At 43.3% G+C, this 18,919-nt stretch overlaps 1 protein-coding gene across 3 annotated transcripts in view; it reads right to left on the reverse strand.

Annotated features, from left to right (window-relative positions):
- Positions 1-18,919, reverse strand: part of PRKCE (protein kinase C epsilon) — a 464,741-nt gene that overhangs the window by 40,274 nt on the left and 405,548 nt on the right. For all 3 annotated transcript variants that reach the window (XM_075925412.1, XM_025185851.2, XM_006125476.4), the window contains one exon: positions 915-1,053. In XM_075925412.1, coding sequence (XP_075781527.1) covers positions 915-1,053 — 139 coding nt within the window. The remainder of the gene's footprint in view (positions 1-914; positions 1,054-18,919) is intronic.

Raw genomic sequence — 18,919 nt, forward strand, 5'->3', positions numbered from 1 at the left:
TCGGGGCACTCCGTTTGATACTGACCACTAACCAGATATTGATCCGTTGATCACTACCCATTGAGCCCGATGAGCTAGCCAGCTTTCTATCCACCTTACAGTCCATTTATCCAATCCATAGTTCTTTAACTTGCTGGGAAGAATACTGTGGGAGACCGTATCAAAAGCTTTGCTAAAGTCAAGGTATATCACATCCACTGCGTTCCCCACATCCACAGAGCCATATCTACTGATTTAGAAGCACCTTCAGAGCAGCAGTAGGGTTGTAAATGCAGACACGGGGAAAAATAATGCTATATGCAAGCAACACATGTTAGGGAAAAGTGTTAAATGACAACTTCATGCAATAACAAATAGATATTTTAGCTTCAATTTGACATTTTTGTCTTCACCTTCTAGTACGGAACAAAACAAAACAGCAGAAGTTGAGCATGTTTAACTGCTCATGTCTTCCGGCAGCTGCAGCCCATAAGGAATGTATGAAATGGGTGTTTTGACATATGGAGTGGCTACTCAATTTAAAGGAAAGGTAGCATGAACTGGGCAAACATCCAGTGGGAAAACATAATCACTTACAAAAGAATGACACATAACGGATGACCAGGAAATGCAGAGAATGCCATCAAATATAGTATAGAAAACTTTTAAAACCAGTGTTGCAATGGTTATTAAGTACAGAGTCACAGATATCGTTCCACCCTCCAGGGTCAGATTTTGCCAGCTACTGTTGCTGAGTAGATGTTTGTTCCTTGTGGAGATCTACAGGTTTCAACAGGATCTTTCAAGTAGTGCTGATGACAGAATAAGGCCCACATTTTCCACAGTGCACATACAAGAGATACAGCTATCCATGTGTGCCACAGTTAATTATGATTACTAATATTATTATATGTGAAGGTTGGTATAAAAAGTACCTCTGGAGCTATGTAGTCTGGTGTTCCACAAAATGTAGTGGTTGTTACTCCATTCAGAATTCCTTCTTTACACATTCCAAAATCTGCCAGCTTGCAATGACCCTCTGCATCCAGAAGAATATTGTCCAGTTTCAGGTCTCTGGGATAATAAAAAGGTATAAGAGTCGGTATTTATCCCTTTCTCTCAAACAGGTCAGAAACAGAAAACATGACTCTGTATGACCCACTAAATATAAAAAAGCACAAAGAGGCAAGTAGCGCACAGCAAAAAAACAGAATCAGCTGTTTGCTGTGTGCATGTAGAGTTTGCAAGAATTACTTCAGTGAAATGAGAAAATGTAGGCTGCCAAGCACTTTGTAGGATAAGGACCTTACAGTTCCCAAATCTGGCCTAGATTAGATTCTATCATACTTAAGGCCCTGTCTGAATGAATGCGATTCACAGTGGATGAAATCTAACAATTAAGTTAATCTGGGGCCAAACTCAAATGTATCAGTGCAGAACAAGGCTTACCTTGGGGATGCTTACTTGGAAATATTACTGAGGGTATGTCTACACTTGCAGCCTATTTCGGAATAGGGCTGCAAATGTAGGCATTTGGAATTGCAAATCAAGCCCGGGATTTAAATATCCCGTGCTTGATTTGCATCTTCCCAGCCAGGCGCCATTTTTTGAAATTGACAAGACCGGACTAACTGCTTGCATCTATACGCGGCAGTGAAACGGCCGTTCGAAATAAAGCCCTATTTTGAACCAGCTGTTAAACCTCATTGCAGGAGGAATAACAGGTAGTTCAAAATAGGGCTTTATTTTGAATGGCCGTTTCACTGCCACGTGTAGACGCGGGCAGTTAGTTCAGTCCTGTCAATTTCAAAAAATGGCGCCTGGCTGGGAAGATGCAAATCAAGCGTGGGATATTTAAATCCCAGGCTTGATTTGCAATTTCTAATGCCTACATTTGCAGCCCTATTTTGAATTAAGCTGATGAACCAAACTGATCAAACTGCACCAGTACAAATTTTTTAATTTAAACAGGAGCTAAAAAAAGTAGAAGGAGCCATTTTAGCACTCAGGCTTTGTTGCACAGCCATAGCCCTTTGCTACGGGTGAAGAAAGATATCAAACTATTAGTCCAGGACCTCACTCAGAGATTCTTTTTCTGCTGGAGGATTCCTCCAGAGTCAGACTTTGTTCTTCCTTTGTTCTGCTGAAGTGGTGCAAAAGGTAGAGCAGGCTGGGGATCTGACCTCAAAAACAGGTAAGAAGTTACCATTACAAAGGCTAGCAATGTTCCCCAATCCTGTCAATAATCCATCTCTCAAACATTAAAGCAATATATATATAGGCCAAATGTGCACACAGAAAATACAATCTGAAGCATTTTTGAGTAAAAAAGGCACACTTTTATTATTCCAGCACCCACGTAGCATCTCTTAAAATCACTCTTTTCATTGTGCTAAATGTAAAACTTAGCAGTTTCTAAAACTGGCACATTTTTTAGTCCTGCTATCTTTGTTTTTAAGAGGGGCAAGTAATTCCAACAACAGAATTCTTAGTGCTAAAGTTAAAAGCAAGAGTTGTCAAAATATGTTCAGGAAAGAAGACATCCTATGATAATTTGCATGAACAATCACTTAAAAACATTGGATTGGATACTTGAACTAGAATTTTAGTTCAAAGTTCTGATTCTAATGAGAGATAAAACTCAAGAGACAATGCTCCCACCCTTCCAATGCTGCATTATTATCTTTGCATAAAACTATTCAGAAACAATCTCTCAAGAATATAACACATTCATTGTTAAAGAGCAGCACAGCACATCCTAGCAGCTGGTTTCTAACCATTCTTAGCAGGAGTATGTTTATGTCAAAAATATTCAACTCTCAGTTACTAGATTGGGAGGGGTCAAAAATATGTTGTGAAAGGGATATCCACCTTTCCTGTCTTACACAGTATATATACATTTCCTAAAAATAATGTTGATGATTATCTCATGATTTAATACCGTGGATACTGTATAATATTAATTTACCTGTCACTTGCCTCAGGTTGGACCAAGAGGAGTAGAAAAAAGACTCAAATGAAAATGCAAATAAGTACAGAAACAAGCTGATTAAAAATAATAAAAAGATAAGTAGAAAATGTTTCTGCTTTGAGGAACATTATGCAATCTGTTTTTTTATTATTTATTTATTTAGATGAATACAAAACTGTCTGGGCTCTGAATACCTCTGCCATACAGTAAAATAGAAACCAAAAAATTAATTAAAAAACAAAAAACAACCCAGACGCTTGTTCTTAGGCAAAGAAAAACAAAATCCCACTCCAGATTCCCGGTGTACCAAATACTCAGCTGGAGACAACTGAAAGAGACTCAGTAGTATCATTCAGCCACATTTCAGCAATACATATGCAACCCATATTCCTAGTAGAGAGATATCTCTTTAAGACACCTAAAGCAGGGGGGAGAGGAGTGAGTTGTGTCTAAGTCATTGTTGCTAGGTAGATTTACCACTCTCCATCCAGTAGTTTCTGGAATTGGTAGGGTTGCCAGGTGTGCAGTTTTGAACTGGACAGTCCGGTATTTGAGGGTTCTGTCCAGGAAACAAATTGAGAAAATACTGGACACATAAAATGTCTGGTATTTTCTAATTAGGTAAGTTTATTATTATTAGGAGTATCAGTATGTAGTTGCATACTGCCTGGCTGGTAGACATGCTCACACAGCCAGGCAGTACGAAACTACGCGAGGGAGGGGCCGGGAAGGAATCCCCGGGGCCAGACTCGCTTGTGCTTCGCCGAGTCCGTGCGCAGGATGGGCAGCACCCTGGTATCTGCGTACACCTGGGTCAGTCTCACTCCCTGCCAGCTGATTCTCCCCCTGCTCTGCCTCCTGGCCAGCCCCGCTCCCCGCCGGCTAGCTCTCGCCCCCTCCCTCCCCCGGCCAGCCCCACGGCCCCCAACCCCTCCTCTGGCCAGCCCTGCTTCCCACCAGCTGGTGTCCCTCCCCGATCTCCCCCTCGCCAGCCATGCTGCCCCCCAATCACCCTCCCCCCCGCCAACCCTGCTTCCCGCCAGCCTGCTGGTTCTCTCCTCCTCTCCACCCCCGCCCCGCCTCCTCCTCCCGGCCAGCCCCGCCCCCCTCCCAGCCGGTCCCCGTCCCCCCACATCTGAGATAAAGTGTGTCCGGTATTTTGTTTTAAACCACCTGGTAACCCTAGGAATTGAGTGTGGTGGTTTTGGGTCTGCTCCAACAGGTTCCCTGTTCCTGGCATCAGACTCCATGAGGGCACACAGTCAGGGCAGCTGCTGTACAAAGGCCATGTGCCCTGGGTAAGTTGAGAGAAGCTGAGTACAGGAGCAGAGAGCAGGCAAGGTTGTCCCTCACTCCGAAGCATTTTGCAGCAGGTTAGTGATATTGTTAACTCTCCAACAGGGACAATGTGGCCACTGTTACAGAAAGAGAAACTGGGAAAAACAATTCGCTCCATTTTAACTATACTTTGAATGTTGTTTGATTTTAGCCAAATTGTTTAGTCAAATTGTCTCAACTAATTTGAGTCACCAACTTTTCTTTAAATGTGATAAGGGGGAAGGAGTCATTAATATTTTGCTATTCTCCATTTTGTATTTTCTCACAATTTTTTTTGTTTTTACATCTATACACTTAGCGGAGTGGTGAGTTAATCAGTTAGCAGACTGGTTAACAATGATTTCAGAAGAGGAAGAGTCTGAATGGATTCCTGCTGAAGATTTCTACAAGCAAATGGAGGGAAGATGTTGCTTTTGAGTTAGCAGATTGTGTAGATTTGGTGATCAAAGAGTAAGATTAAGGCAAAAAACATGTTAGCATTTTCTTGCACTGAAATTCACTTCTTGCACCGAAACTGCTCAGTTTCAGCACAAAAATAAAACCATCACCACAACAGTATTTTTTGCTTTTTGCAGTGATGTGCCAGTGAAGACTTTTGATTGCTTACCCAGTCTAAGGATGTATCCACACTGTCTCCTTACCTTAAAATAAGCGACGTAATTTCGAAATAGCTTATTTCAAAATTTGGCGCTGTCTACGAGGTCTACAGGGACACCAGAATAGCGTGCCCATTATTTCAAAATATATTTTGAAATAACGGGTGCATTTAAAGCTGTGGAATAACTATTTCAGGATACGTCCGGTATCCCCAAATAACGCTGTTGTCCAGACGTAGCCTAAGTGCCCTCCAGAGCTGTCCCGCTATGCAGTATGGGAGGAGCTGCTCTTTGAAACTCAGCAGTCCTGCCTGAAGGTAGATACTCCTTCCCTTTAGTTCTGTTCTGACAGCTAGTACTGTCACTTCTCTGGAACACAAAACAAACCTTTACTGTATGCTCCTGCTGCCTCCCACAGTGCGAACAGAGGCAGATAGACAGACTTTTCTGTGCAGAGTCAAAGGGGGATGTGTGGGCTGAGGTCAGCTCCCTCCCACTGCTTCAGGACTGGTTGTGTATGGTATGGTGACTGTCACACACATATCCACCCTCGCCACAATCATGATTTGTTTTGTGTATTGGAGCACTGCATAAGGGGATAGCTACTATAGTGCACTCCTCTCATTGACAATGCAAATGCCGCATATGTAAATACACTCTGACGTCTGTGGAAAACAATGTGAACACAATCCAGCACTTTTCTTTTACAGCTTTTCTATCACTATCAAAACTGTCAGTAAAAAATGTCTGCAAGTGTAGACAAAGCCTAACTGAGACTGAGATCAACTCAGCCTGAGCTTTTGGGAACTGTGAGTTCTTCTCACTGTGTTTCTGTGGGGACTGACATGTTTAGATTTAATCTGTTTTATTTTTGTTTACGAATAACTGTGAAGATAATGTATGTGGATTATAAAAGAGCCATATTGAGGTGTAAAATTAAATTATTACAGTAGAAACTCAAAATAATGACCCGGGCAGTCAACCACACACCTCATTTGGAAACAGCAGTATGCAATCATGCAACAACAGAGTCAAAAGACACCCCTCCCCCCCCCCCAAAAAGCAAATATAGTGTTGTATTAAACATAAACTACTAAAAATAATAAAGGGAAAGTACCATTTTTCTTTTTCACAGTAAAGATTCGAAGCAGTATTAAGTCAATGTTCAGTGGTAAACTTTTGAAAGAACAACCATAATGTTATGTTCAAAGTTACAAACATTTCAGATTACGGAACAATCTTCATTCCTGAGGTGTTCATAATTTTAAGGTTCTGTATTATTTATTAAATTTCTTTATCATAAGATCTTATAAAGTTATAAATTAAATTTATTCCTGGTTGGAGTTGAATGTGCAATCCTTGCTGAAAATCCTTAGAGACTGAATTCTAGGTATCTAAATAAGTTGGGAGTTTTTTAGGAACAGAAGGGAAATGAAGTGAACTATAGCCAACCCAAAGGTATAATTTGCAGAACTGAGCCATTATACTGAGAGTCCTGGGAGATGTGGACCTCATTGCAAATGCAGCCAAGTGCCACTTGTGCCACTGAAAAGTGACCTACCTGGGCTACATGGTTGGTCAAGGAAAACGACACCCCTTATAAGAGTACCCTATCCTATGATGAAGAGGCAAGTATTGCAGTTCCTAGGGCTGGCAGGGTATTACTACCAGTTCTTGCCCAATTTTGCAACACTTGCTGCCCAAATGACAGACTTGGTGAAAAATACCCAGCCATGAAAAATCCAGTGGTCAGAAGACTGAGACCACCTTCCAAGGCCTATGAAAATGGTTGACCTTGAAGCCAGTTCTGACTCAGCTTGACTTTAAAAGACTCTTTGTCCTCCAGACAGAGGTAGGGAGGGCTGGGAGCAACCCATCCCATATCTCAGCTACAAGCTGAAGACTTGCTACTCCAAGATAGAACAGGAAGCTCTTGCTATTAAATAGGCAGTTGACACATAAAGGTATTACCTATTGAGGAACACCTTTTCCTTGATAATTGATCACTCACCCCTTCAAAGGATTAATAGCATGAAGGAAACTAATGCATGAATCATGTGATGGTACCTACTTGTTGCTTCAACCCTTCTTCTGCTGCATGTTGCATCAGCCAAGGAAGGCCCATGAGAATGCAGACTTCTTCTCCTGGACAGGAAAGGGGGAAGAGGAACAGACTCCAGTGCTAGACACCATCGTAAGTCAGGGGGATCTGTGATAGGACATATCAGCCCTGCATTGGACTGATATGTCCCATCACAGATTTGTTAGCAGAAGAGGCCACACCCGTTCCAGCTCTGGTGGGCATGCTCTGGCTGCAACCAATGTATTAAAGACTGAGAGGAGCTCAGTCTGGGCTCATCACTGGAGGAGGAGATGAATTGCTAGCTCCTGAGAGCGGATCGCCTATACCCCAATGCTTGGAGGCCAGCAAATCTGGATTAGACCCTGTCATAGACAGAGGGTACAAGAACTGGAAGATCTTATTATATGGATCTCATGATTTAAAAGTCTCTATTTAAAGTCAAATATTTAATATTCTCCACTGAATTAGTGGGTTTTTATATTATTTTATTACAATAGGCAATAACAGATTATGACAGAAAAGTTCATGATTTGCTTATCTAAATATGCTGTGTTTACTTACAATAATATTCAGACAAATAAATATATCGCATTCAACAGCTTTCCTTTGAAACTGTAGAAAAATCCAATTTATTCTTTTGATCTGAAATGAACTCAAGTTACATCATCCTAGATCATCATCATGTTCCAATTAGCAACTTCAGCTAGTAAAATGGACATTATTATAGTGATTTTCAAATGTATTACATTATCTGTTTAAGAAACAGGGAGGGTGAACAAGTTCTTTTAGAATATAACATGACTTTATAATCTAGTCCTAGCCTAAACAGACCCAAACTTTACCTTTCAAAACAGTGTGGCTTAAAGAGACAGCAACTTAACTATGCCCCAGTTCCAAAGGATCTCTCACCTTACCAGCTCCCTGCTACTGGTTCCTGGATCCTCAGGCCTCTCCATAAACCTCTGCCTCTGGCTTTCCATCATACCATGATTGTTCCTGCCTCCCTCCGTCATGAAGATTATTCTTCTGCCTTTTAAAATATCTCACACAGTCCAGCTGTTTCCTTTCATTTTTCTTTAACCCTTCATAGTATTGCCAACCCCAAAGCCCCCCAAAATAATGCGAGTGGATTAAAAGTCATGCCTTTTAAAAGTCTCATAATAAATGTCTGGTTCTTTTTATATTGCTTATTAGTTTTTGAGCACCTAAAGTACACACAGGTCATGTTCTTACACTTTTCTGCACAATCATTCTGGTCAATTTTTTTTTAAAAGGAAAGATGATGTTCTCCTACAATGACTTGACTCCAGGGGGTGGAGCTTTAAAAAAAAACACTCCATGAGATGCCTTATTACATTATCTGCAATATTATCAGTCCTTTTACTATCATACTATTATTTCTCCTCCTCATACCCACATGTGATTTTAGAGTCAGGCACGGATTTTTGAGGGCCTATGTTATATATAGCCCTCAATCTGTCCCTCTGCACAGAGTTGGATTTGTCCCTTAGTGCCTGGCCCTCCTGTGGGGTGCAAGGTGTGAAAGGCTCCATGGAGCCTTATTCCTTGTAACTCCACACAGAGGCAGGCACAATGACAGCCATTCTGTTTGGAGGGTGAAATTCACTTCAATGTAGAGCCCCACACCACTTAAGTCTCATTTAAGCTCTCAAAATAAAGCACGGGAAATGCATAGGCCTTGTTCTGGCCTTCCGTGCAAGGGTGAATTTTATTCAGGGCTGCTGAGAGGGATGCTACTGTCCCCAGAGATGGATGTGATGATGGGAACAGGAGCTGGCTAGACACAGAAAGGAGTAGCCTCTTTTGCTTTAAAGGATTCATACTCCACCTGCACACCACAGAGTTCCAAAAGCACAGCCTTGGCTTCTAGGCATAATTCCTCCACCCTGAAGAAATTAGGACTGGGCTCCTACATCTCACATTCAGAACTGACTAGGACACTTATGACCAGATTTTCAAAGGTATGTAACGATCAGATAGATATCTTTGAAGATCCGAGTTGGCAACTGTCTCCTTAGGAGCTTAATTACCTTTGAAAATTTGAGCTTAGATTTTCAAGTCCAATTTTCAAAAATTACTTTAGTCACTCAAGTGCTTTTGAAAACTTTAACTGGGGGCCTAAAGAGACAAAAATAGACAAAAGGCAGGAGATATGGTATTCCTTTTAAAAATGTGTGACATCTATTTTTAACTAAATTTTATATAATTTTTCTCCCAGGGGCAACTGACCCCTTCGGCCCCCTCACTACGCCCCCCCCCCCCCACACACACACACCGTCCTGCAGATCTATCATCTTATGCATGTGCAAGATCTGTCAGAGCCGTCCCATGAGTCTGCAGTTAGTGCCTGCCGGCTTCTGGTGTCTCAATGCTGCCACATTCACCTCCAAAGAGGGGGCTTCCCAAAGCAAGCCCTCACTGCAGACCCCCAAGGCATCCACAGGTCCAGTCTCCTTTCAATGGGCCCACTTCCCAGGGCTCATTGATCTTGGATCTGGCTTCCATCCCCTCTCCAACCTTTGCAACTGCCCAGAGGTGCTCACCTTCCGCCTTATCCATTCCCACCTCATTCACCCCATAGGGACAGTCTCTGCCTCACTTGTCCTAGGGACTATTCTACTGAGATGCAATACAAAGTTACCATGTAAAAGGACTCAATACAAAGCTAAAAACTTCAATGAGAGAATGATTAATACAGAGATGTGTCTACATCTGCTGCAGGAAGACAGCTCAGCCTGCCTCCGCTCCTGTCCCCCAGAGTCTACAGCCCCATTGCAAAGCAGGGGAGTGAAAGGAAAGAGGCTGAGGCCCATCAATGGGACTGAAGCTGTCATGAGCAAGCCATGCCTGGGAGCCATTCTCCTGTCCATTGCTGGTGCAGTGTTGCTTCAGGCATGCTGAAATGCAGTCACCTCTAGGGTGGGCTGGACAGCTGTTTAACATCTGCACAAGATTTCAGAAAGGGGGCAGTGCGGGCTGCCTTCCTGCAGAGCCCCCATCAGAACTACCATGCCCTCCTGGCTTAGGAAAAGAACAAACAGGAGGACTGGAAATTAATCCTCCCAGTCTCACGTCCCCTAGGCAGGGAATGAGCCATTTACATTAGGCCCCAGCTGGAGTCCAGTTCTGGGTGCCACATTTCAGGAAATGTGGAGAAACTGGAGAAAGTCCAGAGAAGATCAAAACAAATGATGAAAGGTCTAGAGAACATGAGATATGAGGCAAGGCTGAAGAAATTGGCCTTGTTTACCTTGGGAAAGAGAAGACCGAAAAGGGACATGATAGCAGCTTTCAAGTATCTAAAAGAATATCATGAGGAGGAGGAAGAAAAATTGTTCTGCTTGACCTCTGAGGTTAGGATGAGAAGCAATGGGCTTAAATTGCAGTAAGGGAGGTTAGGTTGGACATTAGGAAATACTTCCTGCCTGTCAGGGTGGTTAAACACTGCAATAAATTGCCTAGTGAGATTGCGGAATCTCCATCACTGGAGATATTTAAGACCAGGTTAGACAGACACCTGTCAGGGATGAGCTAGGGCAACTCAACTTTGGAAGCCCCAGGGGCCACACTGATACTTACAGAACATGCTGAGGGCCTCAACTTAAGTGTGGTTGATTATGCAAGCAAATATATATAAATAGCTTCTCTCACACTGACAGGCATGAATACAAAGATTAAGGCAAGACTACACAACACAGGCCCCATTTAAGTCAGTTCTGCTGATATTAATAAAATGCAATATATACCTGATTTCTACCCATGTGACAGCACTTTTCATGAGCAATGACAGTCTAAGAATTTAACTACTGAAACACATATCAACAGAAGATCATTACACTGACTACTTTTTTGTTTCGGCTCCCACTTGCCGGCCACGTGTTGATCCCCACATAAACCCAAACTGCACTGCGCGTCACAAACAAACTGGCCGTAGGCAGCATGCCAAGTTATTAATAAATATTTTATAAACCTTGACCTTTTCTCTCTGCTGCCATGTCTCCTCTCCTTGAGCCATCATCTCCCCTGGTGCCTGCTGCCCCCCAACTCCTCACCCTCCTCTGCTGTCCTGACTCCTGCCCTTCTCACTGCCCTCAGCCCTCCTGCGACCTGCCCCCCTCCACCATCCCTTCTTTCCCCCCTGTGCCCACTCCTCCAGTAGCCCCACTCCGATTATGTGAGCTACCTCTCTTCTAACACCTCTCTCTACACACTTGCCCTGCCCCTCTCCTCTGGTGCTGGTCCCTCCCCTGCAGGTGTCTGCCCTTCTGCTTCACCCCAGAATCCCCTGGCACCTGCACCTTCTCTTAGCCCTGCACCCTCCTGGTGCCCCCCCTTCCCTTACTGCCCCCGCCCCCTTTTTCCCTGATACCAACCCCCTCACCACTCTCTGCCCCATTCCCCTCCTGCCCGTGTGCCCTCACACATGCCTTGCTCCATCCCCACCTTTCTCATGCCCACCCCTTCTTTCAAGCTTTCACCCAGCACCTCCCCCTATAGCCCCCAATGCCCTTCCCATTTCCTCTCCTCTCCCAGCATCACCCTGTCCCCCCTCCAACTGACAGCTCCCATTCTGCCCTTTCCCTCATTGTCTGCACTTGGCCCCCTGCCATTTGTCTCTCCTGCACCCCTGTCTCTTGGTGCCTTCCCCGCCCAAGACCCTTCTCCTTCCACCCCTTCCCCTCTGCTTCCTCTTCTCTGCCCAAGTCCCTTCCCTTTCCCTGCCGCTGCCTCTCTTTCCCCCCTGCCGCCGCTGCACAAGCCCATTCCCTACCTTCTGCCTTCCCCATTGCGGGGCCGGAGTCCGTGCTCAGGCTCCAGAGGCCAAACCCAGGGCCAGCGAGGCCCCACAATGCTCTTCCCAGGAGTTTCAAAATCCTGGGCCGTGATGTGATGTCATGTCATGCCCGGGCGTCCTCCCTGCCCATGTGCAACGCCGCACATGGACAGCAGCAGGCGGTGAGGAGGAGCCGCACGTGGCAGGAACATTTCGGGGCCAAGAGGGACGCTCTGGAGGCGGAGCGGGAGGATGCGCGGGGGGGCCGGGGACTGGAAGGGGGGCCAGGGCCCGCTCCGGGCAGAGCCGGGGGAGAGACCCAGCTCCGCATAGTGGTGGAACAGGGCCCCGGCTCTGTAACTCGCCGGCCAACACTTCCGGGTGCAGGGGCGCAGGGCTCCCTTAGGCACGGGGCCCGATTTGGCCCAATCGGTCGAATCGGCCTAAGGCCGGCCCTGCAGGAGATAATAGTTATGTCCTGGTTAGAAAGCCAAGACTGGTCACTGTGTGAGTACAGATTTCCAGTCGCTAGCTACGCTTCTGCTGTAACTCAGTGTTGTAAAGCATTGTATTGTGCATAAATACAGTCTGTCAGATTCTGCTCTGAGTGACTTCTCAGTGACCTCATTGAAGACAACAAAATTGTATGGCTTTAATTGAGGATAGACTTTGGCCCAGTTTATCTTAATCTAAAGTATAATGCTGCATATTCTTAATTGTTTTCTATCCAAAAGAAATACAAGATTCTTTACAACTATAATAGGTGCAGCCAAGTATTAATTAAAACTGCCTGCTGTGTGCACTCTTAATTTTTAAAAGCAAAATAACACTAAATCATTACTTGATAAAACCACCATCATGAAAGATACTGAAAGTTCCACTCAGATCAGGGCTTGATAGTGGAATGCCTAAAAGTATCAACACATTCCCAGAGATTAAATGTATCCACATACATATTGTCTTTAAGTACTGCATTCAGATCAATCTTAAAGGTCACTTGACTTATGAAATAACTCACACTTGTTCTGGGGCGCTTTTAATGTATATATTGGTAAAACGCCAAACCCAGCATTATTTTGCAACGGAGAAAGTAACGAAAAAATGTACCAGAAAGGAAAGTAGTAACTGGATTTCATAAACAAGCTTTACTAGATAACAGAACTACCAACATTCTTTACTTAGTGTTTTTACTGTCGGGATTTCATGGAGCAGAGAAGAAAAGAAAAAAAAATCACAAATACAAATATCCATTCCACTTAGTGCTTTGTACTTTTAGAGTACCTGTAACTCCAGATAGGAAAACTAAGACATTATTTGGATGGTGTCCTCCTAATCTATTACACTTCCATCCAAAATATGTATCTACCGAAAAGATCCTTTATTTTTACATCATGTTTATTGCATGTATTTGACAGCATTGTATACCTATTCAATCTCAGTGCTCCCCTCTTTAGGTATATTTTCCATTACCAAGAACTTGGTTCTGCTCCCATTCAAATCAATGCAAGATTTCCCATTTTTGCAGGATGAAGTCCCCTCAATCAAATTTAAAAAGAAAGAAAGTCTTAATTTGCCATGCTTGACATGAATGGATTATTATAAAATAAGCTTCAGACAAATTATCGAGGTTTTGAAATTGTCCTATGTAAAAATTATAATGTATAACTACAGAAGTTGAAAAACACCTAACACCATTAATACATACATTTTCACAGACCATCCATAGATTTAATTCTATTGTTTAGACACAGAAAAAAAGGCTCTAAGCAATATTATTCTATGTTATTTCAGGCATATGAAAAAACCCTACCCTCTTTCCCCCATTCTAACAAAAACAATAGAAGAAAAGCTGCTACTGTAATCAGCCATAATTGAAGGCATTTCCTGTATTTTGCTATCAAACTGTTTTTTTCCCCCATTATATACCAAGTGAACTCTAGTAAGGTCAAGACACCAGAGAAAAACATGACCAATAATGTCTTTAGTCAAATGAACTCAAGTACTTTGCTCTTCTTTTCAGAAGCTGGAATCTAAATTTCATCACAAGCCCCCTAATCTTAAATCCTAAATCACATCTAAAGAAAAGAAAATCCTTCCACATTTACAGTTTCTTCAATACTACTTAGCTTGTCAGGATCCCCTGGTACCACACATATAAGCCATCAATAGCCTAAACTCATGACTTTAACTATAGAAAAAACTATAGAAAACTGTAAAAAACCAAACCCTATTCCAATATGATTTGAACATGAGATTAGCGCACCAGAACAGAGATATTTTCAGTTATGACCATGATGCAAGGCCAAACTCTGCCCTCAATTACAAATTTGTTTATTGCAGTTATGTTGCCCTGTTGTCAATCAGGGTAGTCAAAGGAAGTCAATTAGGGTTGCCAGAAATCTGGTTTTCAACTGGAACACCAACTAAAGAAGGACTGTGGCTGATCTGGTCAGCATTGCTGACTGGGCTGTTAAAAATCCAGTCAGTGGTGAAGCAGAGCTGAGGCAAGCTTCCTGTCTGCCCTGACTTCACACAGGTCCAGGAAGTGGCTAGCATTCCCGGCAGCCTCTAGGCTAAGGAGGAATAAGGGAAGCACCATGTACTGCCCACTGCTAGTTTTGCAGCTCCTATTGGCCTGGAAGCATAGCCAATAGAAACCGTGAAAGCAGAGCCTATAGGTGCAAGCAGCATGCAGAGTCCCTGGTCCCTCATGGAGCCAGGACAGGCATGAAGTCTGTCTTAGACCAGTTGCACAGCCTACCAGGAGTTTCCTGAGATAAATGCCACCTGACTGGATCCCGTACCTTGATCGACCTCCTGCACCCCAAGCAATTGCCCCAGGTTAGAATCCCTGCTCACTAACTTCCCTGAAAAGAAAATCCTGAAGTGCCAGGAAGTCCCTGAGCCCACACCTCAATCCCCACTTATACCCTAAGCCCCTCCCAGAGCCTGGAGTCTTGCCCCAGTCCTGACACCGCTCCCAGAGCCTGCACCCCCCACAAGCCACAATCCTTCTCCACATTGAACCCAGTGTCCCAGCCCTGAACTCCCTCCGACACCCAAAATCCCTCCCAGAGCCAGCACTCTGCACTCCCTCTTGAACCTAAAGTCCCTGACACAGCAATGCATCTCTCTTTCATCCTAAATACCTTATCCTTGGTTCCACCCTAGAGTTTGCACCCCTAACCAGAGCTTTCACCCCCTCTCACATCCCAACTCCCTGCCCCATCCTGGAGACCATTCTAAACCCCTTATCTCTGGCTCCACCATGGGATCTGCACCCCCATCTGAAACCCTCATCTCCTTCTGCACCCCAATCTCATCCCAGAAATTAGCCACATTAAGAATGGAAATAAAGTGTACATTTTTAACAGTGAGGGAAATTAACCATAGCAAGTATTTACCAATAGTGGTGGTGCTGGATTCTTCATCACTGATAATTTTTAAATCAAGATTGTATTTTTTCTAAAAGATGTGCTGTAATTAAAACAGGAATTATTTGGGGGAAATTCTATGGCCTATGTTATGCAGGAGTTCAGATTAGATGATTACAGTGATCCTTTTGGCTTTAGAGTCTATGAATCCAGCCTTGCAGTATCCATGGTCTGACATGATGCTCCATTGAATTTGACTGCATGCGATACAGCAGCTTAAAGCCATCTTTGCTGATAGGCCACCAATGCTTAGAATTAAATGTTTTCTCCAGACTTTTCTATAAAAATAATAAACTCGAGATATTTAGGATTTATTTATGTATTTGCCTCCTAATCCATTTGAGCATAGGCCATTTGGTAAAAATCCAGGGTTCCTCATGTCAGTAGTACTACAATCCCCGCATATAAGAATTAGCTATAAAAATCTTTTGTGCCACTAATAGGGACATTTCTTGAAAGTATCCAATTAACAGCATTCACTGTCAAGTCAATGGGAGTTCTAAGCCCAAAACGCTCTTAAGGTCTGAAGCCTAAAATGTATTCATCCTCTTCTCATTACTAACCTGCCTTTATGGATTCACAATTCAGAAACAGTCTTTTGCCCTCTCTCATTACAGATCATAATGAACAATGAGTAGTCTTGTGGCACCTTAGAGACTGACTATGTAACTAGAGAGAGAGAGAGAGAGTGTTTCATGAGCTTTCGTGGGCAAAACACACTTCTTCCAAGAAGACGAACTACTCATCTCATTGTTTGTAATGTTACATACTAACATGGCTAATCCTCTGAGATTATAATGAAGGCAAAGGAAAATGGGATATACAGTACTTTACACCACTGGTGGGGAGCCTGCAGCCCCCAGCATACCTGGATCTGGCCCCCAAGGCTTGGGGCTCTCCCCCACTTCATTGGGGAGCCTCCACTGGCACTTCAGCCCCCTACTATCCCACCATGGGGCTGGAGCACACAAAATCTAGCCTGAGGGTCAGCAGCCTCTAACTCAAAAAAGGTTCCCCACCCCTGCTCTAAACAGATTATTCAAAAAGAGAAATGGGGAGAATAAACCCAATCTAAACCGTGTCTCTTTTTAGAGTCTGCTTTGTGTAGTCACTTGATTCATGAGCTTAGAAAGCAATTCAGAGTTAATAGACCTTGTGTATGAAATTGTTTTACATATCTATCCAAGAAGTAAGCCAAAGTATTAGGAGGGGTGTGGGCCTCGTTAGTCAGTCATGTTTCTGTATCCTGGGCCTGTTGTCAATTAAGTGGGCAGAATGGCATATACACAAAAGATTGTGTCTCAACTCTTCTTGCCAAGTGTTTAATCAAATAGTCCCGTGGTCCCCAACACGGGGGCACCTGCATGCGCCTGCCAGGTGCTCGGGGCTGGCCTGGCCCCGGGCACATGACACGGCGCTTGCGGGGAGCGTCGGCCTCGGGCGCGCGGCGCTTGCGGGGGGGGAGTGCCGGCCCCGGGCGTGCGGCGCTTGCAGGGGGAGGGGGAAGCGCCGGCCCCGCCCCCAGGCGCGCGGCGCTTGCAGGGGGGAGGGAGAAGCGCTGGCCCCGGGCGCGCGGCGCTTGTGGGGTGTTTGTGGGGGGGCCCCGGCCCCCCGGGCGCGTGGCTATGGGGCGGCCCCGGTCCCCCGGGCAAGCAAGTGTCCCCGCCCCCTGGCGCCCGGCGGGCGAATGGCCACACCCCCTGGCGCCCGACAAACTCAAAAGGTTGGGGACCACTGAAATAGTCCCATTGGTTTCTATGGGACTATGCACTAAAGTAAATGCTCACAACCTATCCCCAACTGTTTACAACAGTTGAATTTCCTGAAAACACAGTCCCCACTTTATGCTTATTTTAGGGATGGACTGAGTCATTACATTCAGATACAGATTTCCCCAAAATTTGGCGTTTTGGGAGGTGGGAGTTTAATTTGACCTATAACTTTGTTTCTTTCATTTTTTTAAATACCCTAACCTTCTGAATCCTTTCAAAGAAAATTTCCAAAAAATAATAATTCTAGTTTGGCAACTGCAACATAATATAAAGTAAAATCCATTGGCATAGGTAGCCATGATTGGATGACTGCATTTACAATCATTAATGAGTTAGCATGAGCCTGCATTTAAGCCATTTTGGACAAGGCAAAAACTGCAAGTTCATAGTTTGTAGACTGTGCAATGGCGGACTGTAGTTGCAGGTTGCTATATACAATGTTTCTTTTTATAAAACAAACAAATGCTTCACAATTCTCCCCACTGTGCTCCCAAGAGTGTCTTTAGTAGGGAACAAACATGAGTCCTCGCTTCGAGCAGGCTCTTAATATAGTTCCATGTCAAGTTTCCATTGAGAAGAATGCTTTCTAAGTCAGAAATAACTTTGTAGGGAACATTGATATAGACAGATTTTTGCAAACTCCTATTGCTCTCAGTCAAACCTTTTGGGTCTTTTTATGGAAAACATTTCCACACAGGCTAATGTACATAGTATGATGGACAATTTGTGTTTACTCATAAAAATCTTGTTTCCTAACTAAAAGTTTACTTATATGGAATCACTGGATGAAAGGTTTTTACTATTTTTCCTTCCATTCTGATTTCAATAGCATAGTTCACATGCCTAAGTTTGTTTTTATACAACCATGTGACATGAACATGGGAAGTATATCTATGCTCTTAAACGAAAAATCTTTTCTAGCCCTCAAATGGCTCTATAACATTTAATTGAGGTAAAAGCAGCAGTACTCAACAGAGATGTAATAGGATTCTGAAGAATTTACTCCAAACCCCAATAGAATTGAATAGAGAATGAGATCTTTCCCAGATTTGTGGGGGGAGGGAAGATCTGTTCATTCGTAAACATGTGATACTTTTCTGTAGCAAAGAGAAAATTCTCTGGTTCAAAAGTCCTACAAAGGCTATATTATTTCCTATTAAATTCCATAAGACACTTTCCTAATGGAAGAACTTTTGGTAAAATTAACAAGAACCTTGTTATTGATCTAAAATATAACAAATGTTTCAGATGCTGTTGGTATCTCCGTACTTTATGACCACACAGAAAACTGATATTATTTTATTTTAGGAACAGTCAATGGAAAAGAACGTGTACAAATATTACATGGAATAAAGAACTTATTTTTCATTTTTGTAGTACCCACACTACTAAAGTCAAATGGAGTTGTGGGTACACGAGCAATGCATTATCAAGATTTAAAGATTATATGATTTCGTAGTGGTCTCAAGAACAAAAGACAAAATTCAAGTAATTTGTTTGAAAAATGTTGGTGACATCCCTGTCTCATGGCTGGTCTGCACAGAAGATAAGATTCTTCTACTGCTGCAAGGTAATGGAGTTAGTTCTGTAGTTCAAGTGGTAGAGGTCTTTGCTTTGGCTCTGAGGCCCTGACTTTAAAGCCTGATTAGATGCAGTAGTGAAGGATAATTACATATGGAGTACAAATATTTATATTTCAGAAGTTGGTCACTTTCAGCTAGAGGTGCATAAAGACATCAACAGGATGATTCCCTATGCTCATAAAGGCTTAAATTATGTTTTACCTGAGAGCCTCTGTAAGTTTTCGTTCTAAGGTAATTCTATATGCACTGTGGTAACCCATGAAAAATAAAGGGTTTAAACTGAATAGCTAATAAAACCTTCACTCTAGCACTAATGGACTGCTATCATTAATATAAGAAAAAACAAAGTAAAGTTCACCTGTTATGTT

This window comes from Pelodiscus sinensis, chromosome 3 (assembly GCF_049634645.1).
Source record: "Pelodiscus sinensis isolate JC-2024 chromosome 3, ASM4963464v1, whole genome shotgun sequence".
Taxonomy (NCBI): Eukaryota; Metazoa; Chordata; order Testudines; family Trionychidae; genus Pelodiscus; species Pelodiscus sinensis.